General features: G+C 40.4%; 2 protein-coding genes across 3 annotated transcripts; one reads left to right on the top strand and one right to left on the bottom strand.

Moving 5' to 3' along the window:
* Nucleotides 1-590: 590 nt before the first annotated feature.
* On the bottom strand, nt 591-20,614 carry si:dkeyp-115e12.6 (centromere protein F). Of its 2 annotated transcripts, none has more exons than XM_068325918.1 (18): nt 20,426-20,614; nt 17,555-17,735; nt 17,141-17,337; nt 16,835-16,938; nt 16,053-16,114; nt 14,945-15,206; nt 12,872-13,065; nt 12,282-12,407; nt 11,996-12,124; nt 9,935-10,057; nt 9,271-9,406; nt 7,051-8,486; nt 6,114-6,947; nt 5,450-5,790; nt 5,253-5,352; nt 3,932-4,511; nt 3,068-3,196; nt 591-2,600 (listed from the first exon to the last, which is right to left on the bottom strand). In XM_068325918.1, exons 2-17 carry the CDS (start codon nt 17,714-17,716, stop codon nt 3,081-3,083), a joined length of 4,902 nt encoding a protein of 1,633 aa, XP_068182019.1. In that variant the 5' UTR covers nt 17,717-17,735; nt 20,426-20,614; the 3' UTR covers nt 591-2,600; nt 3,068-3,080. The 2 variants fall into 2 exon arrangements, with proteins under 2 accessions (XP_068182019.1, XP_068182020.1); XM_068325919.1 differs by having other exon boundaries at nt 14,945-15,203.
* A 1,883-nt stretch (nt 20,615-22,497) lies between these two features.
* zgc:162144 (RD3 domain-containing protein) lies at nt 22,498-25,011 on the top strand. The gene is made up of 3 exons (XM_068326176.1): nt 22,498-22,701; nt 23,069-23,376; nt 24,633-25,011. Exons 1-3 carry the CDS (start codon nt 22,696-22,698, stop codon nt 24,994-24,996), a joined length of 678 nt encoding a protein of 225 aa, XP_068182277.1. The 5' UTR covers nt 22,498-22,695; the 3' UTR covers nt 24,997-25,011.
* Nucleotides 25,012-25,016: the final 5 nt, after the last annotated feature.

Genomic DNA, 25,016 nt, shown 5'->3' with positions numbered 1-25,016 from the left:
TTGGAGAGTCTAATTCCTCTACTCTTTCATTTTGTTTCAAGTCTGCTCCTTTAAGTCTTCGAGTATCTTCTCAGTAATGTGTTCATGACCGAAAGGCAAAGAGAGAGGACTTTGCTAATTACGGAAATACTTATGTGATTACACAAAGATATTCTACCACACTGTGAGGTTCTCGTCATAATGAAAGTAGAACTCATTTGTACCAAATTCTCTTTTCGATTAAGGCTTGAGCAGTGCTGAGGTGTCTTTGAGCAAGGCACCATCCCCCTACCAGTTGCTCATTGGGGCGCCCCATGAGGGAGCTGCCCTCTGCTCCACCTCTCATTATCTGCATGCCTGCAAGCCCCTTGTGCGTATGTCTGTGTATGTATGCATGTGTGTGTGTGTGTGTTAAGGGCCTGTACTGATATATACACGTGTGATCATTACTAGAATGGAAAAATAACTTCCCCTACAATGGACGAAGGGTTTATTATTGTTAGTTATTATTATTCTATCAGTAATAAACTCCTATACAGCTCAGACTGATAACATTTTATTAACTCTACAACTCGCAGATCTCTAAGATGAATGAATCCATGAGACAACAGTTAAAATAAGAGGTTTTATTTTAGCCACTAACAATACCGATCCAGGCATATCAAATTGTCCATAAGAAGGCAACAAACACACAGTGAACCCAGCAATCATGACCCACTGCCAGAGAACTACAGATCCCAGAGATATTAAGGCAACTGTCTGGGAGGAGAAGTGTGTGGGTGTGTGTAGACATGGCAAATGGATGGCAATGGTACTGAATCAGGCAGGAATAGTCCATACTGTCCTGAACACATCAACACACCGAGGCTGAGAGGCGACGAGTCAACGGTAAGCAAAAAGCAAACATTAAATAAAAGATAACAAAGCATCCCACGCTGTTCACACCAATATGTGTGGAACTAACTCAAAGGATACCTTCACATGCTCACATGTCCAAATGTAAAGTGAAACAATCACTCGGTCTCTTTAACGGTTCCATGCAGTTCACCAAAACATTTTTCTAAGTGATTTCATGATAATTAATGGGGGACAAAACCCACTATCCTGTTTTTAAAGCTAATATGAGCTGAAGACATTCATCAACACAAGCAGGTGTTCTGAAAGTTATTCTAGCTAGAATAAAATTCAGTTTCTTTTGCTATTCCTCAAAAGAAGCAGGATTGTCTAGTGTAACTGTATCCTATAAAGACCGTCTATGGAGAATGTAGATGTGGAAAGCAATCAGGTTATTTATCTTACAGAGGCTGATCTCACCTGTTTATCATTATTAATTTCACAAGCACTGCCAAAGCAGTGGATTCACTGCTGGAGCCCAAGACAGTGTGTGGAAAGTAAAATCTGACCTTCACCCACTAAAGCTGAATGAAACCGCATTAGCTTATTAGCTATGTTGCACTAGTCACTTTAATTTAACCCCCTAAATGGTTTGGGATGCATCGTCACTACATCGCCAAGAGAGGAGTTAGGTGTGTACATGCAGGGATGGGATCTGTAGTTGTGTATGCATCTACTTCAGGATAGAAAATATATGAAAATGTCCTTTAAGTAGTCAGGTATAATAAACTAGAAAAGTGGGGACATCCTCCATCGCAGAAGAAATTAAAACTGGCACATCAACTCCAATCATGTCTACAAAATCTACAGTAACATTTGTGCAAAAACCAAAAAAATACATCTCATAAATATAAGCGAACTGAATGAATCCATGTGCTCAGCTGGTAAAATAAAGCTCCAAATGTTTTTGGTAAATTCATTACAGCGCTGACCACTGAGTGTTTGTGAGTGTTAACAAAGAGAAGCAAAGCAGCCGAGGGAGAAAGAAGCACAGTGTGTATCACCATACATGGAGGGGAAACCAAAGCAGGTTAGTCTGAGTCATAGACTTGCTCAGCCCCCTCCTCTCTCTCTCTCACCCACACACACATACACACACATGCACATATACAAACACTGACATCAAAATGAGGACACACATGTTCATATTCACAGCTAACATCTCTCACACACTCACTCATGAATATTTTTGTAAACGCATGGCGTCTCCTAAAACACATTTCAGTGAGTATAAATAACCTAAATTAAGAATTAAACAGAAAAAAGAACATACAGTGTCATATTTTCACAAAAGGCCTCTCTGCTTTACCTTTTTGGAAAACAAATATCTTTATGAGCATTTGATAAGCATCAACAACTAATTCACTCAAAGAAGGCTGACCCCATAAGTTAACTCTGAAATATAAAACTAAAAGGTCTCTTTGGAAAAGTAGCTGCTAACGGCAACAAGCTAAATCCCTACTTCACCTATAAATAAATAGAAGTGGGGTGGAAGAGGCATGACTGTGATGGAGAGCCTCCACACAGCAATTAGGGGATGAGCTGGTGATCATTCAGACTATTTATGTACACAGTGGAAGCGATCATTCAAAGAAGATGTCCATGTGTGATCGCACTGCTTTGGAAGCGGTCCTGCATTCATCCAGAGGGCTGCAGGTCTCTGGTGACTGGAGGTCCCTTTTTAGATGCCAGTGTCCATTTTCAGTGATTAGTTCTTTCCATCACATCTGTAGACAACAAGGGTGAAAACACAACAAAAAGGAAGAGGAATTTAATCACGCATTTTAGACAAAATCTTCATTTATCCTAGGAAAAATAAATAATAATTTCATAATACTAATTTTATTCACAATTAATTTACGATCACCTCATCTTCAAAAAAATAAATGAATGAATGGACAAATAACCGACTACAAGTCTGCTCTTACTTGAGAAACTGATTCAACTTGATTAAAAAAATGGCAATAGGGACACAACTAATGATTAATGTAGAAATCTGTTTTATTAAATACTGACTATTTATTCTGTGAAACTTCAAATGTTCCATAATGTGTGTCACAAACATCACGTGGAACTGAAAACAAGTAAAGAAGTGAACTAGTTACAGTTAAAGGTTTGTCGTGTCCATAAATTATAGCTTTCAAAGTGAATCTAAAACGGAGCCGAAACTAGAGGGTCAGACTCTGGAGTTTACCTGTCACTGTGTTTTAATCCGTCTCCTCCTGCTCTTGGTTCTTCTGAGTGACAGGCCCGACGGCCGTCCCTAACAGACCTCTTCTTACAATGTAAGGACACGACGGACCGCTGGGGATGTCTGCAAAACCTGCAGGACAGGAAGAGAGGGAGACAAAGGAATAAGGGGGGGCACTAGGGCAACAGGAACAAAAAACAGGTAGATCTGGAATAGTGATGGAGAATCAGTTTTTAACCCAACATTTCTTTGGGCAGTCTGAACTTTTAAATTACAGTGGTCATGGTACCGTGCTAGTATCTAGGAGCACAAGTGAAGATATGTCTTACAGCTTTTACTGACCTTTGACCCTAACTAACCTTTTTAAATTCTTGGTTTTCACAGCAGGGCAAACGTTACTGAGGATTATAAGATAAACTCATAATAAATGTCTGCTCATTTGCCAGACAGGATATCCATCTGTCATTATGTTTAACTAATTTTAATCTTGAAGCCAATTCTGTCGTTAGACACACATTCAGATTCTGTTGGATATTAGATCACATAATGGATCCAGTATTGAGACAGGACTAGGAAAACCTTTGCTTAAAAATATAACAACTCGCCTGGGAAAAAGGAAGAAACCACCTATCTACCAAAAAATAAAATGTTGTTTCATAACATTATGGAAAAATATTTTCATACATTTTAATCAACTGGAGGTCAAACCTGTAGGTATACTGCTTCTTTTCACAAAAAATGTAATGTAAACTAAACACAACCACATGTAAATTTGGTATTGACTGTATATTAATGAGATTTTTATGTTTTATGTTTGGGGCCATTTTCTTTGTGTTCAGCCCACAAACTCACAGCCAATGAAATTACCTTTCATGACGACCTCTGGCAGTCCGTAGGGTTCATACTCTGTGTCGTCGAAGGCGGCTGACAGCTGGGTCCTGTTACGACGGATCCTCTCGGCCAGGCTGGCTGGGTCGGCTGGGATGGGAAAGACCCCTGAAAACAACTCTGTGTCCCCCAACTCAGACGAAGGAAGAGAAGCGGTAGGAGATTCCATTGGCTCTTCTTCATCTTCCACCTCCTCAGTCTGTGTGGATGCACAGCTGAATCGGATTGATTCTTGTGGAGCACTGCCAGGATAAAAACTTTCCTCCGTTTGACTGTTGACACTTTTCATTTCTGTCCTGATGTCTCGGCCTGAGGAACCCCTGCTTGCGTTTATTTGCCTGGAGACGTCTGATTTGCCCTCAGGATTTCCCAGGTGACACTTGGATGCTTTGGTCTGCTTTGCTCCTGAGGCAGTGTGGGAATCTTTGCTGACATGTTGTTGACACGTCTTCTCAGTTGAGGTCTGGATTACTTCAGCGTCTTTCTTCTGTTTAAGCTGTGATTGACAGCTCTTTGAAGGGTGTGAGAAATTGATCAACTGGTTTTCCTTTTCAGAGTCCTGAGTCAAGAGAAAAAATGTAAAACTTCATTCTTCATATGAAGAAACAAAACGTTCTGGTCTGTACTGAGTAAAATACTTCCAACAGGTTTTACTTTTAATACAAACAGAACACTTTTTTACAATCTATACGAACTACTATATCTAATAATTTCATGAGACTGGTTTTATCGCATGACCCAAAAATTTTAAGAATTAGAAAACTGGCAAATTACAAACCTGGTAAAAATTTAGCCTAAACAGAAATATACAATTAGTTCTTAAAACTTCTGTGTGATTTCAACACAAATATTCCACAACACCGCAACATAAAGAGTCAGTAACACATGTAGTGGTCACACATCTCACATAAAGTTAGTGTCTCACATTTATATGCAATCTTTTTTTTTCTTTTTTTTAACTTTTATATCCTGTCGGGCCACATTCATCAAGCTAGTTATTCATCATGTGATGCACTAACAATTTACTGAATAATCAAACAATCCTAACGAACCCAATAAACTTTAGGTGCTCAGTAACTCAAGATCTAACTGTGAATACTTCACACCAGCAGCACATGAGCTTTCAATAGGAAAAAAGACCAGTGTCACCAATTCAGTATCTGACCGAGTTTTGTAATCCTTGTGCACTGGGTAACAACATGAATGTCTGCTAAAAAGGACAAGTTGTACCAGATTCCTTCAGGAAACTGGGGCAAGCAGATTGACAGACATGGTGGACAGTTTGTAAATATAATGTCACCTTGTCAATATTGGCAGGATCCTGATTGTATTTCTGAAGTGTTGAAGTCTTTTTAGAAGGATGGAGATTCTTAGATTCAGGGAGGTTGCTGTGCTGCAGTCTTGTAGTGAAACCAGGTAAAATAAAAGTTAATTCAAAACTGCATTATCATCTTACATTGCCTTTAATGTAAATTCTTACTGGTGTAGTTGTGTTACCTGGACAACAACATGTGTCCCTGCAGTTTACTGGATGAGCAGGACAGGAGTAACTCATCTTCTCTGATGATTGTCACACCACCAGAGCTCTCCTTAACACCCGGATAAGGTTTCTGAAACTGGGCTTGAACAGTTGGAGAAAGAGCCGGGCTTTGCTTTCCTGGCAGGATGTGGGTCGTCTCATCAGTCTGCAACCGATTCTGACTCTCAGACTGAATGTCTGTGTTGGGAAGGTCAAATGTTGGAGCCGGTCCAGAGGAGAGTCTCCAGACAGTGAGCTCCATAGCCTGTTGCTCGGTCTCCTCTGAGAGTGCCTGAATCTTCATCTGCAGCTCCACCACCTGGAAACAAAAGGAAGTGCAGATTAAATCAAACAGCTTCCAAATAAAGCTATCGAAAGGACATAAACAAGCCTGTGTTTACACTTAAACACTCACTCAAACAAGTGTTTTACACTGTGCAACATTTGCTTGAACTGCTTCTCCTTAGTAACATACTATACATTTATTCAATTCAAAGGTAGGATATGAATTCAGTTCCTCTGTAGACTACATGTACAGTAGTTTTACTATACACTTAAATTTCTTGCCAAGTTTGTCACTTTTCTTCATAAGGACATGTCACATCATTGCTGTGGTATAAAGAGGCGGTACACAGTCACTACCTGTTGTTGTAGACGATTGACCTGAAGTGAAGCTGCTCTGTGCTCCTCCTCAGCGCTCCTATCTTCCCTTTCTAAATCTCCTCCTTCGCTCTCTTTGCGAACTGCACATGGAGTGTGAGACGACCTTGGTTCTACTATGCAGGGCAGACAAACATTTCCTGTGTTTTCACTTTGCTTGACTTCTGGATTTTCATTATCAGTTTGTAAAGCTGGGCCACTGACGTTTGAGACACTCAAATCCAAAATTCTTTGTTTCAGCAGCTGATTCTCTTGTTGGAGGGCCTGCAGTTCTGCAGGCCCTGCTACATCTTGTCTCTTTTCTCCATCCTGAATGCACTCAATGTCTCTTGTGTCACGGTGAGTCTGAGTCCTGTCTGAGTCAAAAGAGTCTGGATACTGTTTGCCTGAACAAAGTGCCTCAACAGCATGAGTATGTGTTGATCTTTCAGAATCAGATGTCACACTCTCTGGTTGACTCACATCTCTCTGTTCAGCACAGTCACTGGCTGCTGGTGGGTTTACATTGAGGAATGGGATTACACAGTTCTTGTCTTGGTCTGGTTGAAGGCCAGTCATCTCTCTTAACCTCTCTTTTGGTGCGTTTTCTTTTTGTTGTCCATTCTCTCTCCCTTGAACCGTCCTCTGCTCTACTTTTTTCTTCTCATCCCTGTCTTTCTGGTCCTTCGATGCATCCAGCTTGTGCTTGTAACGCTGCAGTTCCTCTCCTTGGCTGAGAAGAGCGCTCTCCTTTGCTTGCAGCTCAGCCAGAAGGCCAGAGATGTGCTGGCTCTGCTTTTCAAAGGCTTGGGTTAACTGTTGGGTCTGAAGTGTCACCTGAAACAGAAATCAAAGGTGTAAAGTCAGAATAGAGACAGTGTGGAGAGTATTAATATGTGGACAATATAGTGTTCTAATCTGTACGTCAACCATCATCTACCTGGCTCTGCAGGGCTTCTAGTTTGACTTGGTACTGGTTAGCACGTTTGGCCTCCTTTAGTTTCTCTTTTTGAAGCCGCTTCAATTCTTTCTTCATGTCTGAGGAAGCAGGCTCGTCCTCCTGGACCCCAGAAAGTCTTTTTTCTGACAGTGAAGAACCGACCTGATAGTTTTCTGTGGTGTCTTCATGGTCAGAGGCCACATGAGGTGAGAATTCATGTTCTATCACTGCCTCCTCTTCGTGGATGAGAGCTGATGTTTTCTGAGATTCAAGCGTGTTGCGTTGGTTACTGGACTCACACAAAAGGAAATGCTGCTCTGGCGAAGGGAGGAGGCTCTTGTCGTAACATGCAATGTTAGAGTTGAGGGTTAGGTATGTTAGAGGGCTGCTGGCAAGTGACAGTTTTTCCTCTTCTGATGATTTTTTTCTATTAATCTTTAGTAATTCCAATTCATCTTCAAGTTCTTGCAGTTTGATACTCATCTCCTTCTTTAAATTATTTCCTGTGTTTGTTACAAGGTTCCTCTCCTCTTCCTCCATCTTTCGCTCTTCCCGTTCTAAAGCCAGCTGGGATTTCACCTCTGTTAACTGTTTCTTTAGCTGGAAATTAAGTTCTATCATTTCACTCTCCCGGTCCTCTAGCACTTTGGTTTTCTCCTCCTCCAGTTCCAGTCTGTCATTCTTTTCTCTCTCCTCCTTTCCTCTCTTCAACTGTGTCTCCAAAGCAGCCATGGCTTTCCTCAGCTTCTCTGTCTCTGCCTTTTCCTTCTCCAACTGTGCCCTCCATTCCTTCTCCTGCTCCTCCTTCTCCACCGACTGGCTGGCACGCTTGCGGCTGAGCTGTTTGAGCCGGGTCCTGGCTTCTGCTTCGGCCCGTCGTTGTGCTTCCAGGTCATCAAGCCGTTTCTGCAGTTCTTCCCGTGTGTCGTGTAGTTCTGAACGTAGTGTTTCATTCTCCCCTCTGAGGTCTTTAAAAGTTTTGTCTTGCTCCGTCTTGAGAGAAGATTCCTTTTCAGCAGAAAGTGTCAAAGTACTACAATCACTATCTGTAGAAAAGTTGGTTGGTGTATCACCAGAATGACAGGAAGTAGAGAGCTCCTGGTCAAATGTGGAGTTTGTCACCGAGGTGACGTTTTTACTCTTATTCTCCTCTTTAACTTTTCTTTTGTGTCCTTCTCTTTGTAAACCCTCAGAGTCTGGAGAGATAATTTGTTCGGAGTCAATGCCTTCTCCTGGCTCTCTTTCAGAGGGATAAGATGCAACCCTTCTCTTATCCACATTCTCTTCCCTTTTCTGGTCAGGCAGGTGGGCAGCAGTGGACCTGATGTGAGTTGACGTACGAGGATTGAGAGAGTAAGAAGGTTGAGGGGAGAAACTCTGTCCAACAGGGCAAAACGGAGCAGGATTTAAAAGAACTGGAGGGGCAGCGAGTTTCTCTAGAGAAGTAGAAAGCAACACAAAAGCCAGAGTAAGTTGCATTGTAAAGAGCATACATGCAATGAGAGGAACTTCCTAAATTGGGAGGAAAGCAGTAAATTAATAACATCTTGTCTCTTTTAGTGAGCTAATATGCAATGATGGAAGTTACCTCAACCAAGGAGGTTTACACCTGCATCTCTATGTTTGTCAGCTGGATTGTCTGTCTGTTAATGGAATTAAACAAAATTGATTCAATTTAAAATGGAAGGATTACTCATCTGCCACGGAAGAAACTAATTTCAGAGTGTGGGTAAGGACGCACCTCTGTTGCTTTTTATGAAGCTTTCTATAACATTCCGAGAATGTTTTTTCAGCTTTTTTTAAACAATAAAAGAATTATTTTAACTTCACAAACAAGCCTTTTTTCTTCTGAGAAAGTGGATGGTGTTGTTCTGACCAGCAGGAGGCAACAGTGGGAAAAAAGGATACCCCTGAAATCAGCTTTGCAGAGTGACAAGCACTAAAACTTCTTAAGAATCATATTCTTAAATAATATTAGGCACTACATTTTTAAAAAAATGATGTCAACTTTTTTTAAACAAATAAACTTTTCGACAAGAAGATATAATATGCAACTCTGAGTTCTATACTTCTTCTTTACCTCTACCTCAATCTAACCTCTAGCTGGCGAGAAACAAATCTCACTTCAAAACGTCCAGTTCAAAAACATTCTGCATATCATAGCTGATAACCTTCATGTATCAACTCCGTTCCCATCTGCCTCCGCAGCTTGCTCCTCACCCTGCAGCTCCTTGACAAGACGAAGGGCGTCAGCTAGCTCGTCAGCCAGTCTCCTCCCCTCCTTCTCCAGAGCACTCTCCTTCTTCCTGCTCTGGTCCAAACAAACAGCCAACTGCTCCGCCTCCCGAGCTGCCTCCTAATGCAAGGATAAAAAACACAAATGAGGAGGTTGCCTGAATCCGGAACAGAGGAACAAAGCTCTAGGTGTTTATCTACTGAAAGCAAAATAAAGTGGACTGATGTGCGGTCCATGTTCGACCAGTCGATTAAATAAGACGTCTTTTTCAGTGGTCAGTTTTACCCACCAACCCATGAATAACTACAAACGAATATTAAGTATAAACCTGTTGTAAACCTTTTATGTTAGTGTTTGCATTTATGGCACATAACCTGCGTGCAAGAGCTCTGCATTGAGCGCCACATGTAATCACGTTACACAACACAAACAAACTACCAAACAGAAACAAAAACCCAGAATCTACTTCCAGTTCAACATATTACAGGATAAGAACAGGCTAAGACTGACATATGGCAAATCAATACATTTAAAGATTTAGAGGGTGAACTATATATCCGCTGTGCAGCTAATCAATAATTCAAACCCTGACTCACTATAGTCAGGACCATGTGTGTGTGTGTGTGTGTGTGTGTGTGTGTGTGTTACCGTCAGCTTGGCTTGTGTCTGTGCCTCTTTCTTCTGGCTGTCTTGCAGCTGTCCCTCTGTCCACTTCAGTTTCTCTTTAAGGGTGTCCAAATCTTTCTCCAACGCCTGCTTCTGCAGAGACAACTGATAAGAAAACACCACAAGTCAGTGGTTGCTTGAATATACAAAAACTGAAATCAGGCAAAATTAGAAGAACATAAAAAATATTAGGGGAAGAGTTAAGAACAACCAAGAGGAAATGAAAGTCTGTTCAGTTGCAGACATCAGGACCAGTGGAGGAAAGCAGGAGAGCAATCAGTGATCAATAGCAAGCATTAGCATTAATGCAGGCTCTTTCTATTATACTTTACACATCATGAAAGTCTTTAATGTCAAAAGCAGTGTTCTCACTTAGTGCAGTAGTTGATTACCACTGGAGGATCGCAGGGATTTGTTTTTAATTACGTCCTTTCACTTATTACCACAATCATGAATCACGACTACATGCAACTTAAATCACCAGTATGATTTCTGTTACAGCAGGAGTATTCTTACTGGTTGCTCCACTAGCATGGGAAAATTGATTTAAGTGTTCTAGTAACATTTTCTATGAGGAATCAATAATGCATTATGGGAGCACGTGTAGTGGATTAGTCTGTGAAGCTTTACAACTGCATTTAAGAAGACGCAAAGCCTTCTGACATACAATAAAACACAGGTATGCCTGATTTGTGAGTTCAGAGGTCCTTCAGATGTTCTCTTTTAAACTTGTTGACTGTTATATAATAAATCATAAATACAAAAATCCCATGAAGTAAATAGTAAAGAAACATGGTATTCCATACTAAACCATTCAGTGTGATAAGGTGCTGCATCATCAGCTCATATTTATACATCTATAATAATCCACGTGTCATGTTTCATGCTGAAAACATGTCAGGTATTTTCATGAATTTATAGAATCCATGTATCACAGCTGATTTTTATTTAGATACCAAAATGAACAGAATTTCAAGTTAACATTCTCCTCCAAATCATTAGTAATAATAATAATAATAATCATAATAATAATAACTTCATGGGATGTGTTACCAATGTTCATCCTGAGTACAATGTCATAACAGCATGCACTATAAGCATTCATGTGTGTGATTATTCATCTGATTCAATCCAGTTCCACTATGCCTGTAATGTTTGTTCTCTGCAGCCTTATCAGAGAAAATGTGATACAATCTGTTTCATTTATGAAGCGTTTACAAAAAGGGACATTGTGAACAGAATAAATGCTCTTTGTTAATTTTTACACCATGACAAAAAGCCTGGGAGTTCATACCAAGTTAAACTTTTGTGCTAAGATTATGATTTGTTTTACTCTACTGATTAAAAATACATGCCTCAGGATTATTTCATGTGAATTAAATACACAAAAAGAACCACATTCCTGTACATTCGTGTAAACCAACATGACTTCATATAAATCCTCCATCTAGATTCACACTGATCCTGCAGTCATGACTTCTGCTTCTCTTACTAAGATTTAAGAGTATTTTTCACACACAATATCTAAATTGGTGTTATGCTTTCAAAATCAAGGCATTCTGCACTGAGAAACGTAATCACACAGGTATTACCTTCGCTGCTCAACCCTTCCAGTGAGGACAAACCAAGAGGAGAGGAGGATGAAGCGAAGAGGAGGGCAGGTGGGAGTGGGCGCGAACACGGAAAGCAAGATAGTGGAACAGACAGCAAGAGAAATAAACAAGGTCAAGAAGCAAGCGTGAGAGAGGGAGTGAGATACAAGTTTACTGAACTCTAGTACAAATTATACAAGTCCTAGGAAGAAACGGGAGACAGTGAGAGAGGAGGAAAAATAGAGACAGAAAGCAGGAAAGTAAAAAAGGAAAGGGCTTAAAAGGCAAGACACGTGAACCAAAATACAAATACTTTTGAAAAAAAAAAAGTTCATACAGATCCGATTTAAAGACATTACATTGGCATATATATTTGACTGAACATAAACACCAAAGTCTTGTTAGCCTTGTTCATGTGTGTGTGTTTAAGTGACGTTGTGGGATTATTTACCTTGTCAGCCTGTGCCTGCAGGGTATTGTGAAGTATCCGAGCCTGCTGGAGCTCCTGGTTTAACTTATTCACCTCCTGTTGATGTTGCCTCTCCAGACACTGCCTCTCCTTCTGAAGCTCTGCTAAATCCTTCACGCAACAAACATCAAAAATTGAGACACAGTCTTTAGTTATATGTCATATATGTCATTCAAATATGAAAATCTGAATTCCTCTTATGCTTTCATTAGTTGCTTTTCATTTTTCTTCCTTTGTATCTCAGTCTTTCCCTCTCTTCCTGTCTCACCCTCTGATGTTGTTTCTCCTGCTCCTTAGTGCGTTGTTGGTGTTGTAGTCGGCTGCTCTCTGCATTTTGCCTCTGACACCTCAGCTCCTCCTGCAGCTGCTTCACCCTTTGTTCAGCTCCTGATGCCTATCAAACATACACAAAGCATTTTCACTTTAATAATCACAACTTTGGCAGTCATCATCTTCAGTGGCTACATGAGCTAATGTTTTACCTCATCAACTTCCATTCCTCATTTGAAAAAATGCTTTTTATTTTAAGATAAGTGAGACATGTAGGACATTTTTGTGAACAAAACTTTTGGGAGTCCCCCTTGAGTTTGAAAAACTTTTCAGCACCTCTGATTAGATAATACGCAAGTTTGCTCCAGCACATGAGGAGGCAAATAACCGCTTTAATCCATGTTGCATGCTAATTTTGCGGAAATCAGTCCAGCTGTTGTGCCTTCTTCGAAAATGACAAAAAAGAACATCCTATGAATCATTCCAGAATTGGAAGCGAGATGTAATGCGTGCTATTGTTTTCTAACACAGTTTTTATTTTTACAAAGCAGTAATATTAGTGTCAGTAATATTAGTGTGAGGTTTTACCCGTTCACTTTCTTGGGCCATGCGTGTTTGTACCAGGCTGAGATCGTTTTGGGCTCTCTGAATGCTGAGCTCCTTGGCAGAGAGATCCTTCTTGCTTTGTGCCATTTCTTTCATGATGGACTTCAGTGTTTCATTCTTCACGCGCAAGTCCTCCTCCAGAGTAGACACACGGCTCATTGACGCTGATAGGGATGCTGAAGGAAGGAAAGACCACACACAAACACACAGTGGTTAAGATGCTTCTTCTGGTGTCAAACAAGGTCTCAGATAAGCTAATTTCAATTGAACAAATTTCAACCACGCACTTGTGACAATTAAAAAATTACCTTAACCAAATGTAAATAAATACAGTTTGAAACCATCAATGGAGAACTGAAGAGTGGACTAAGTAAAGGGAAACAGGAAATGGTGCAGAGCCTGTGATGAAAATTGATGAATTGATGAAAATGAATTCAAATTTAAATGGATTAAGGTGGATGAAAACAGGGATATTACAATGAAACATTTTTAACATTTAACTAGTTTATCTATTAAAGTGAGCATCAACAGTGTCTTAATTTCAAATGACCAATTACAGCCGTTCACAGAAGCAACATACAGTTCTATTCTTTACAAATGGGGTCAGTCTATACCAGTTGTCGCCTGTGGTGGTCGCAGATGTGAGGCTGGAAATCAATTTACTGTCTGATCGGTATGTCATTCTATCTGCTCTTCCTGTCGCTTTAAATTCAGTTTTCACCTCTATAACCTCATGATTCTCACTTTACTAAACAAAAAAAACATACCATACTAAAAGATATGTTGTAAGGTTTATACCATCTCTTGTATTGTTATATTACGTATTTCTCTTTTAGTTTTAATCAGGATTTAAGTTTGTTATGCATGTCTAAATAGAACTTACATGTGTGACTGAAATTTACAGTAGAAAAGAGCATAATTAAAAATTGAAAAAAAAATCTAATGTAAACTCCGCACCCTTCTGTGCCCCAGCAGGTAAAAGAAGCGTTTATTGTTTCATGTCTCTATCTCTCCCCTTCCTGTACTGAACAAACACACCGAGCTGTGAGAAAGAGGAGTGTCATGTCAAACTACAAATGTACTGACAGTCAATCTGCATTAAGCTGTCCTGGGAGCCAGCAGAAGATTCTATGTCTGAACCAGTGATACTACCACTTATATAACAAGTGTTATTGTATCTATACAAAGTCCATGAGATTCAGAATGATTACACTGCTTCACTAGTTATGAGGTAGTCCAAACAAGCTAAACACTAAACCTCAAGGGATAACATTCCACCATTTTTGCTTACACCAGGAATGCAATAACAATTCCACTCCTGCAAAAATAGAATCATAAAATGACGAAATTTCCACATTTAGCATTATCATATGAATAAACTCCCAAACTAACAACGAAATTATGTAATAGCCAGTGTTGAAAATGCCTCTAAATCTTGAAAGTGCACACAAATCTGTACCAAATACATAAATTGGTGTCAAAAAACTATAGACAATTGCCAGTAACATTGCACTTGGTTGCACACTCAATTCCAACAGATTCCAAATAAATTATTTAAAGCACTTTTTCCCCAACTAATGGGTCATTGCTCCTGTCCTGATCAGAAAAATTAGCTACAAGTCATTATATACAGAATTTTCTGGTGCCTTTCATTCAAAGTCAAGAAGAGCTGTGTCAGTTCTTGCTGCCATGGCCCAGAGGCGCCCGAACAACGTTCCTGTTGACATTGTTTGGTCACCAAAGTTGACTTGGCTAAAAGCATCTGAAAACCTTTGTACTGAGAGGTAATTATTGCGGTCTGCAACATCAACTATCTCAGCCACAAAAAACACCCAAAATTATTATATAAAAATATCAGAGGCCTGTCTTATCACGTAAAAATAACCTATTAACTGACTGTTAACCCAATCACCAGCTCTAGACAAAACCAAGAAAGTTTATTTCAGCTGAGTGCCTTTCTTTGGACAGTTACCTATTCATCTCTACTAATAAAGGACACAAGCTACGCTGTGTGGGTGTGTGTGGGGGGGTAATGCCACGGTAACAATATCTCACTATCTGTCTCTGTCCTGTTGTCCTTCTTCTCAGAAAACCCCTGCGTGGTCTGGACCTGACTGCTTGTATCAGTACAGGGCATCTGAGGAGAGGGCGGGGACTGTCTCCTCTCTGCTGGTCGTGAGTCATCTCGTTCCCATGGAAACATAGACGAGGGAGTAGAGAAGGAGTCTGACTGGTCAGAAGGATGGCGGTGGGGTGTACTCTTGTGCTGCAGTCGTGGTAACGAGGGTGTGCCCACATCTGAGAACTGGAGCCGCTGCTGCAGAGAAGAGAGGGAGTAGATAAAAAGACAAAAGAGGATGCTGGGATGTTTAATAAGAACAGTTTTACAGACATAAAAAATTAAATAAAGGACAAGCTGGATGATGATCTTCATTTGCCTTATTATAAACAAATGCTGTGAGAATGTCAAATTCAGCTACAAAGCCACATTCCAAACAAAGACCTTGAGTCTTGTCCAAAAACAATAACAATGGCTGAGTCACATTGTTGGAATGAGTCACATGTTCCTGAAGAAGAACAGTGGAGCTTATTTTAAGTCAAACAGACAAATACAATTGTAGCACATCAAATTTACCAAGTCGGAAAACTTCAAAACATGGGTCTTGTACTGTAGCCATTGAATTTACCGATGCCCGAGTAAGATCAAGGTTACTGCATGAGGACATTGAACGTTGTTTAAGAAAAAAGTATCTATTTGCATTCTTTTTAAAGATTCATTTCTTCAGTAGGAAACGATGGTTTTGGTCTGAGAACCACAGAAGTCAAATATTGTCTACAATTAATGAAAACACATGAAGAAAGTACAAAATGCTGTTCAAACAGATCAATTCTTACAACCATAGAAAGAACTGGTTCCACAGCATGTTCATGTATTGTACCAGGAACCACACAGATGTACAACTGACTGCTGCATGAAACATGTTATCGCTGTGGGATATTATGATTGACAGTTATTATATCTGGAACACATCGTAAAAGTTTGCCCTTGTCCCTATTATTAGATCCATCTGAATTTTCCTGCTGTGACAAGTCAAAATATCTGCTGTGCAATCATTTGGGCTGGCACAGGTATAGGTCAGCATAAACACATATGGGTACTTACTCGGCTGTGAAGAACTCGGCTCTGTCCTTCATCTCTATGTCCTCTCTCCTCCCTTCTGCTTCCTACAGGGCAAAAGCACAACATATAAATTTGGATTAGCACCTAATAGACATTTCAAAAACTGAACCAAAGAAGCAGCAAAAACAACACTGGTTCACTGGTAAGAGAGGAAAAGAAATGTAATGATCCCCTGAGAGTGAGGGCTGTGAGATAACAGGAACTCTGGGTGTTTATATAACTTCTCTGGTCAAATGGGGCCCTTTGGTTTTTTTTACATCATGTTCCCATCTACTCAGTGGACTAAATGGTAAAAGGGCTGCACTTATGTAACATCTTTCTAGCCTGACAACACAAGTTAGCATTCATCAAGTCACTCAAATCTTCATACAGCAGTGGAAGAGGATACCAGGGTGGTACCGCCAGCTCATCAGGAGCGATATTTATTCATATGAACACTCACAAACCAAATGAACAGCCGCAGGGAGAAAATCTTGGTTCAGGCTCATTATCATGCTCAAGGACACTGAGATGATGAATGCAGCCTGGGCTCAAGTACTGATATTCAAATTAATGGACAATGGCTCTATCCTTTGAGCCACAGGCTAAATTTACAGCATCTGATCAAGCATCAAGACTGGATTAGAATGAGAAAATTCAAATTATATTAAGGCTGCATTGCTGTAAGCTAATAAAAATGAAAAGAGTGACAGCGAATGAAAAGACAGAAATCCACAGAGAGAGTAAGCACAGGATTTAAGAGCTATTAAGTTACTGGACTATACCATTGTGTTCCCAGGGTGAGGCTGTATTCCAGCAGGGTGTTGAAAACAGAGTAGTATCTGCTGACCGGCTACTGTTCTGGAGTTTTTCCAGCTCTGCCTCCAACCTGCCACCAGGAAGAGAGAGATGAAGGAGAAACAGAGAGCTGGTTCAGAGTGGATAAGAAAACATAGCAGGGCCAGGTAGATACAAGAATGATCAGATGACAAAACTCTGAGCTCCTAAATGAGAATGTTTAAAAAAATTATTAACACGAAAAATATTAAAAAAGAAGTCAAATGTATAAGATAATTTCTGCCGGTGCTGACCTTTTGATTTCCAGGATAAGCTTGTTGTTGAGAGTGTGAGCAGCATCCAGCTGGCCCTCAAAAGAGCAGATTTGGGCCTGCTTGGTCCGAAGCTCCTGGGTCAGACGTCCCGTACTGGTCACCGCTGCCTTGGCCTCATCTTGTACCCTCTGGAGCTCTCTCCGTGAAGACTGGAGCTCCCCACGCACTTCCTCATACTACGCAAGGAAGAATAGAAAAAACACAAGACACCAACTTTATTAATTGCTTTATTTCTATTTTTGTTAATCGTTACATTTCTGTGAACAGACGTATATAATCCATAAATGCTTCTGTATCATGCACTATGTAAATAAAAAAGAAATCATGTTATGTTCTGTGTGTGAACACAGCACAATGTAAACAATAAAAATAAACCAGCAAGTTTACTCTTACCTTTACAGTCTGCTGTTCAGCACTAGCATGGATGTTGTCCAGCTGCAGCTGCTTCTGTTTGCTCTCTCTGGTCAGTCGGTCCTTTAGGATCTGGAGCTCCTTCACCTTTTGCAAGACCCGTCCAGACAGTCCCACTGTCCAGTCCTCCTCAGCCCAGCTCATCGCTCTCTGCCTGGGCCTACTGGGGTTGGAAAGGAATACACACATGACAGTTTCTTCTGATTTCTCGTTTGCCTGATCTATCAGTCATCCTGGAGAAAAAAATTTGTTTGTGTTCTAGAAGGAACTTCTAGAGCTGGAGGTGGCTGCCTACATTGAGACAATATATCAGTTAACTTATTCTATATGTGCTCAACAGATCCAGAATTGGACAGGTCCAAGAATCAAGTGACCTTAACTGAAGAACCCGGCCACAGGCAGTGGGAAACAAAGGTGAAGTGAAGGTCTGTTACATAATATGAAGGTAGTTCCATACCGTAAATATCTACACATGTTTTAATCATTTCTGCCTCCAGCTGTGTCTGCTGTCCTGAAGGGTTTGTTGCTAAGGCTTTGATCCATCTGGGAGAGACCTGTTGACACCACAGAGCAGCTGTGACCCAGTGGCTTTCAACAGAGACTGTCTGCAATCTTCTAAGATTGCTTCAACTTTAAGATTAAAATAAGTCCCCATTCAGTAGAACTTCTGTCACAATAAGTACAGTATTGTTTACAAACAGAACACATGACATCACATCTCTAATGCAGTTGTTTTACATTGCTCCAAACTGATCTGTGGTCCTGACTTCCAGCTGACGACGTAGGAGCCGTTTTCTTTTTCTCATAGTAGGAGTTGCTAGGCTCAGGGAGGGCCACTACACATGTGTCCCATAATATGGAACTTCTAAAGTTGAAGTTCAATCATTGTATTTACCAGCAGTAAATATAGATGTGTCAATACCAACAAGTGAACACACACTGAGAAAGTAACAACGTTGGAATGAAGAAAAACCTGATAAAACATTCATTCCAGCCCCAAGGCTACTGAAGCCATACCTCTGATCAGTCTGATCAGATTATCCTGCACGCAGGTTATGTCACTGCCTTTCTCTGTTCTTGAAAGCAAACACAAAAGAAATACTGTTCTCGACTAAGCCTACAGATGTAGAACTGAAATGCTGTATACAATATGTATAACACAAAACTATTCAATTTTACTTTGAGGGACATCTTCAAGTTAAACACTGTATATGCTTAGGATATAACTTTGCCTTGAGGCAGTCAAACACACTTTTTCAGGTGAATGTTCATCATCTGCCAGCACTGAATGTTGGCATGCATGATGTTAAATACATGCAAATCAGTTTGCTGGTTCGAACGCAATTTGAGATGGTAGCCACATTCCGAGGATGCAACAAGGATTAAGGTTAAGGTTTAGTCAAGTTGAAGCCCAAAGCAAAACCAAGATAAGAATCTACTTTACAGTTGGATGTGAAAATGTGCTTGAACAGATTGGAAGCAATTAAGAAGCAAACGTCCACTAATTTTTCAGATGGAAAACAAATAATATTAACAGGGTACACTTGGTTTAAGGATACAGGTACCAATTACTTTTATTATGGGAAACAAAGATTAGCGTCATAATTTCCTGAGCTGATATCATAGAAAAACTGATTTTGAAAGAAACAATCAAAAATCAACCATGTTTGCACACAAAAGCAACAAATCCTCATGTTTGACGCTGGGGCCAGAGAAAGTTTGTCCCATCAACAAACCATTTCAACTCTAGGCTACCATTATGACAACGCTGTTACATATTGATAAGAGTGAAATCCAAAATTCTCATTAGCCTGCATCATGCTCCACAATTGGGCCTTTCCAGGCTCTAAAAAATAATTATTTTTCAAGATGATAGCACGGCACTCAGATGAATTATTAATATTGTGTCATTGCACCTAACATCAGCAGAACCTCATTCAACCAGGCTGTCAATCCTTAAACGCTGAATCTGAAGAATCTGGACTTGTTTGAGGTTTGAAAATGTTTCTACTCTCATCCAAGACACTTCTTTGGTGGGGAATTTCATTATGGGGTGAATTTACTGACTGACTTATTGTGTCAGCAAACTCAGAAGAGTTTAAACATCTGAAATTCCTCACCACTGACAAATTTCACTGAGAAGTTGTAAGCTCATCGGTATCTTTATAACATCCAACAAAGTGGATATGTTGTCACCAGCATTGGCTAGTTTCTCATAAAAGAACACCAAAACAGATTTTCATAAAACTTGCTAAGTTGGGCCCAACTTGTTAGGTTGGGCATGTGACAACAATAAAATCATAACGTTTTTGGAGTGGATCCAGGAACGCTTTTCCACTTTCCACCACATTGTGGGTTTGCTCTTTTCCCTGTCTATTATACTGTTGATGACACTGCCTCCAGTAGCTTTGCACTCTTTTGAATGCTCTTCTATAAATTGAGTGATATACTGTATATGGCTAGGACGACTTATATGACATCTCCATTACATGAAATCAACTTAAAGAAAATAAGTGGCATAGTTCTGATTTGTGTTAGCTAAACTAGCTCTGACAAACCTATGATTACTAACTCCTCCTGAGAATGACATCTAAGCTAGCAGGTTTGATTTCACACTACAGGCGGGAGTCAGTGGAGATCCAGCAGTTGAACCCTGACCTGTGCATCTGATCACGAGTTTCAAACAGAAAGAGACAATTGTTGTTTGAGAATAAAAAGTTACCTTTAACGACCTCCATCAACACACAAGACAGGTTTTCCTGTCTTATAGTGCTCGAAGCATCAGCGGTCAGAGTTTGACAACCAATTTAGCCATGATGCTACAAGCTAACCCCACACTACAACAGCGCTTACCATCAACTGTAGTGTTCCAAAGGGCGCCGCCGACAGGGAGGCTCACTCCGAGCTGTCCTCGGATGTCGCTGTCCGAAATTAACAACTGTCTCCTGTTCCTGGCGACAAGGAACGAACCACTACCTGTGAGAAATCTAACAACTGACGCTAGCTTGTCGTAGTCATTTTCCAGAAGTGAACCGTGGGTCTCGTGCGGCTGACAAGCCAACAGAAAGTCTCTGGCACGAGCCCGAGCCGCGGTTGATGACGTAGCAGGGTGATGGGGGGGGCGGCGGGGGGTGTTCCGGCGTGAACCTCTAATGACCTCTAGCGACACAGACGCTTCACCACAGACCCAGATGAGACCCTGCATTCACTTTAATGGAGTAAATCATCATTGTTTACTTAAAATAAATAACACTTTGCACACACAAACCGGGATATTAATGGAGGTGTGACATGTAAATAATATATAACATATCACAGACGGGTATGTTTGATTCATTTTCATTGTTTGACTAATGTTTTATGAATTCAAATGGACTTGCCCAGCTCTCCAACTAACAATATACTGGTGTAGTTTAGGCTTTTAAAAGGGAACGCAAACTAGCAAAACTCTTGTTAAAATCTGACAGATTACATGAGTTTACATAGACAGTACTGTTTAATACAAAATACACATGCGCATTAAAATAATACACATTCTCTTCCAGTTTTGCCCTCTTTCTAACTCCCATCACTACTTCTTCTGTCCTGTCTGGATAACTCCTGTCTGCACTGTCTTCAAAACCATTTGGATCAGTTATGGGGAAGCTGGGCTTTCAGTTCAATTGATAACAAAATTTCGATAAGGAATGCAGTTCCAGGGGAACCTACAGTATCTGTCCTGCTGGGACATTCCCAGTAGAACTTTATTGATCCCTTAAAGACGTTCCCTCAGGGAACTGGACTTCTCCATCGCACTACACACAGCACAGTGAGCACACAAAAGCACACAGAAAAAGCACACGGGAAGAAATACCGACACCTAGAAAGAATAAAAAAAACACACCATGAAATATACAAATAAAAAGGCATAAATAGGCTTAGGAGTTACAGTGTTTGTAGTGGGATGTGGGCCACATGAGGGAAACCCTTCCCCTCTCTGAAATACTATTATTGCACATTGTTTTGCAGATTTCATATTGAATGGTACACATCAAATAGTAGAATAATGGGTCTGTGTGAACAATAGAGGGATTTCTCACATCCTTTGGACTGTGAACATCATCTTGGCAATGCTTTAAATCAATGATTCAAAATAGTTGATTCATTTATTCAATTTGATTTAAACTTCATGTTTAGTTATAAACTTAGTTATCACTGTTACAGCATCCAGAAGGTAGACAGCTGTAATTAGATTATAATGGTAATTACAATCAGTCATTCTTCCAGGTAGGCTCTGGATTTGATTGTAATCTGGGATTTGGTGGCTCAGTGCTGAGTGGTGCAGAAATCCAGAAACTAGCTGGCAGTAACCTTTTATACAATACCTCACAATGCCAGACAGTCGACAGACTGCTTACACCCTTTGGAAAAAAAGAGATTATGTGGATTCTTATGTCATCATAATGCAATTCTTGCATTATTATTATTGCTGCTAAAGGACGTCAGTCAAAGGAAGCTATTTTCAGACAGTGCACAGTGCCTTGGTAGCAGGCTAACAATTAAAAATTAAAAGGTATGCTGGCAAAAGATTTCATGACTTTCCTGAAACATCCCTGTCAGATAGTGGAAGTTGCTAAAATACATTTAAGCATGATGTCCAGCCTGCCAGTGTGCATGATCTGAACTCTCCACTACAGTTTGCACTCCTGCATTAAAAGGAAATAAAGATGATAAATTCAAGGGGCAAGTGGTTGAAAACTAGTGAATAGATAAATAGCCAGCAATCCCATGCCGTTATGTAAATATGCCAACTACATTCCGTCTGTCATACACACTCTTTGGCCAGGAGCAAACTCATGTGGGGTAAGCTCATCTTGTCACTCGCAGTTATTAATAGAGGATTACATTTATTCTCAATCCCAAACATGCACCACTCTCCATGAGCTCCTCACAGAAGTACACGCATTGTCTGCCAAGGACTGTAAAAAGGTAGCAAGGCAGTCAGGTAGCTGTGTGCTACCAACAGGAGTTAGCATCCCATCTGAAGGTCCATGCTGGGTTAGGATTAGGGATATTCTTTACCAGATAACCAGTGGATTTCTGTTACAAAAAAGAAGACACTGCAGTTTCCAAAATTCAGTTTCATGACGGTAAGAAAATACATTAACTTCTATTATAACATTTAGAGGAAGGGCATAGCTGGAAATTGTTCTCCTAAGAAAGCTTGGTTCTTATTAAACAGCTACTGAAATGTTTGCAGTGTTACATTTAGTAATATTTTAGTTTATCACAATTCAAATTTATAAGATTTATCTGCCATGATATTAAGAGTAATTTAAAAGTTCCTTAGTACGGAAACTTAAATTCTGATTCACATTTATGAATTATATTTGTGATACCTATGCTTTAGTGTCTCTCCAAAATGAACAGTAGACATGCAATAATGTAAGTGTTTCTTATCCATCTTATCTTTACACTATGACATAAGTCTCCATTAGTTCTGTCCTTCTTTTCCAGATGTTTCCTTGGTCCGCTGTTTTCTCCCTGGAGCCTAAAGTGCCCGGCCAACGGACCACAGAGGAACTAGTTACCAATACCCTGATGCTTGAGTTGGGGGCCATGGTGAAGCGAACTGAACGCATCCGTTTGGAGCGGGCCACAGAAGGTCGCCGCAGACGTCGCAGCTCCTCCTCCACGGTCGATTACAGCTGGCTGGCCAGCGTTCCAACCCCACAGCCCTATGAGCTGACACCCAATGACCTGCTGCAGCTGCAGGACCTATGTGCCAAGATCCCTCCTGCACAGTGTGGCCCTTTGATCGTCAGGTGAGAAAGACGCATACGGAGAGAAATGTATGTTGTATGTGTTGGTAGAGGTGTGACTGTTACTGAAGTTGAATGATGTGTAAAGTGAGATAAATGCAGAAGGATGCTGACAATATGAGCCGGAGGGCCACAGAATCAGAGATACTAGTAAGAGAGCAACAACACAGGTGAAATAGAAAAATGTATTAAGGGACAAAGGATATCACTTACAGACAGGAATACAGGATATTAAGAAGAAAAGGAACATATAGCTGAAGAGTTTTAGAATCCATAACAACCTGGGGGAAAAAAACGTGATGATCCCCATTTTTTCTCTGGGAAAATGCATGTAGAATAAGTTAGAAGTTGAAGGTCCATTACAACCAAACCAGAGGTCATAAATAGTTCATGTTGTTGCATGGAGTTTGTTTTCAGAGGTTTAAATGGGAAACTAAGTAATGCATTCAATCAAGTACTATCCTAAATCAAACTAGTTCACACAAAAGGACAGACAATCTCTGTATGAACACATTAAATCTTCGTATGCTGATTTTTATTTAATCCATGTCACACACAGTCATGAGCGCCGATGCTGGAATCTGTTCTGGGTCAATCTCTGTCCTTCCATGGACCACACCATTCTGTAGTGTTTGCTTTATCCTGCCGTCTGACCAACAAACAAATGGACACATGTGAAAACACAACCTCTGATGGATGATTATGAGTCCCATCAATAAGTTGATCAGCAAAACCTATTTATTTATTTTTTATAATTTTCTTACAGTACTGTCTACTGACCCATCTGCTTTCTGTGTATCTGCTGCAGACAGACAGCAGACCTGTGTCACTCCTCAGGCTGTGAAACTCATATTCTACATTCCAAATGACATGAAACTTTATATCAATGTTGCATATAGATTACAGACTTCCTGGGTTTATATGTGGGTAGCAAAAGGTGTTACAATAACTGAAACTGTTTTGTGTATTTCTATTCTGTTCTGTATGTAAAATGAATGACTTTCATTGTGTAACTTTGTTGGACAAATGCCTATAAATCCATTACCATGATGTAATTGACCTTCCAGCACACTTGGCTGGCGTCCTACCACTATAGCTATGTATTTTAGACCCCATTAAAAATACTTGAGAATGATCCTTCCAGCCCTATGGCTGAATCGATCGACCTCTGCCTTCTATATTTTTTCAATTTTTTTGGTTAGATTTTCAGACAAGGCTGTTCCATATAATGAGTATTACTGTAATTCCTCCCACCGTAGGTTCAGGAGATTGGTATCACAGATGGAACCTGATGTTCATGAGGTCCCTCGACTGTTCCGCTCCGTGCTGCATGACTGTGTGGATGAAATGAATGGAAATGAGGAAGTGCAGGACACTGTCTTTGAGAAGCAGCAGCGCAGCAAGAGTCTTTCTTTTGATACTTTCCGCACGAAATTTCGCTCAGGTCAGCTCTTCAAGGCTGGTGGTATGAGAGGCTCCAGGGGTAATCTGCAACAGGAGGTGGATTGGTCTGATGAGGACGATGGAGAAGAAGAGGAAGAAGCCATCAAAGCTAGGGCGAGAAAGGGAAGGAGCAGGAGCATGCCAGAGATCAGCCCGATTGAACAGAGTGCCCACGCATGAAAGATGGCAGTGCTTCAGAG

Source organism: Antennarius striatus, chromosome 10 (genome assembly GCF_040054535.1).
Source record: "Antennarius striatus isolate MH-2024 chromosome 10, ASM4005453v1, whole genome shotgun sequence".
In the NCBI taxonomy this organism is placed as follows: Eukaryota; Metazoa; Chordata; class Actinopteri; order Lophiiformes; family Antennariidae; genus Antennarius; species Antennarius striatus.
This window is presented reverse-complemented; position numbering and strand designations above follow the sequence as displayed.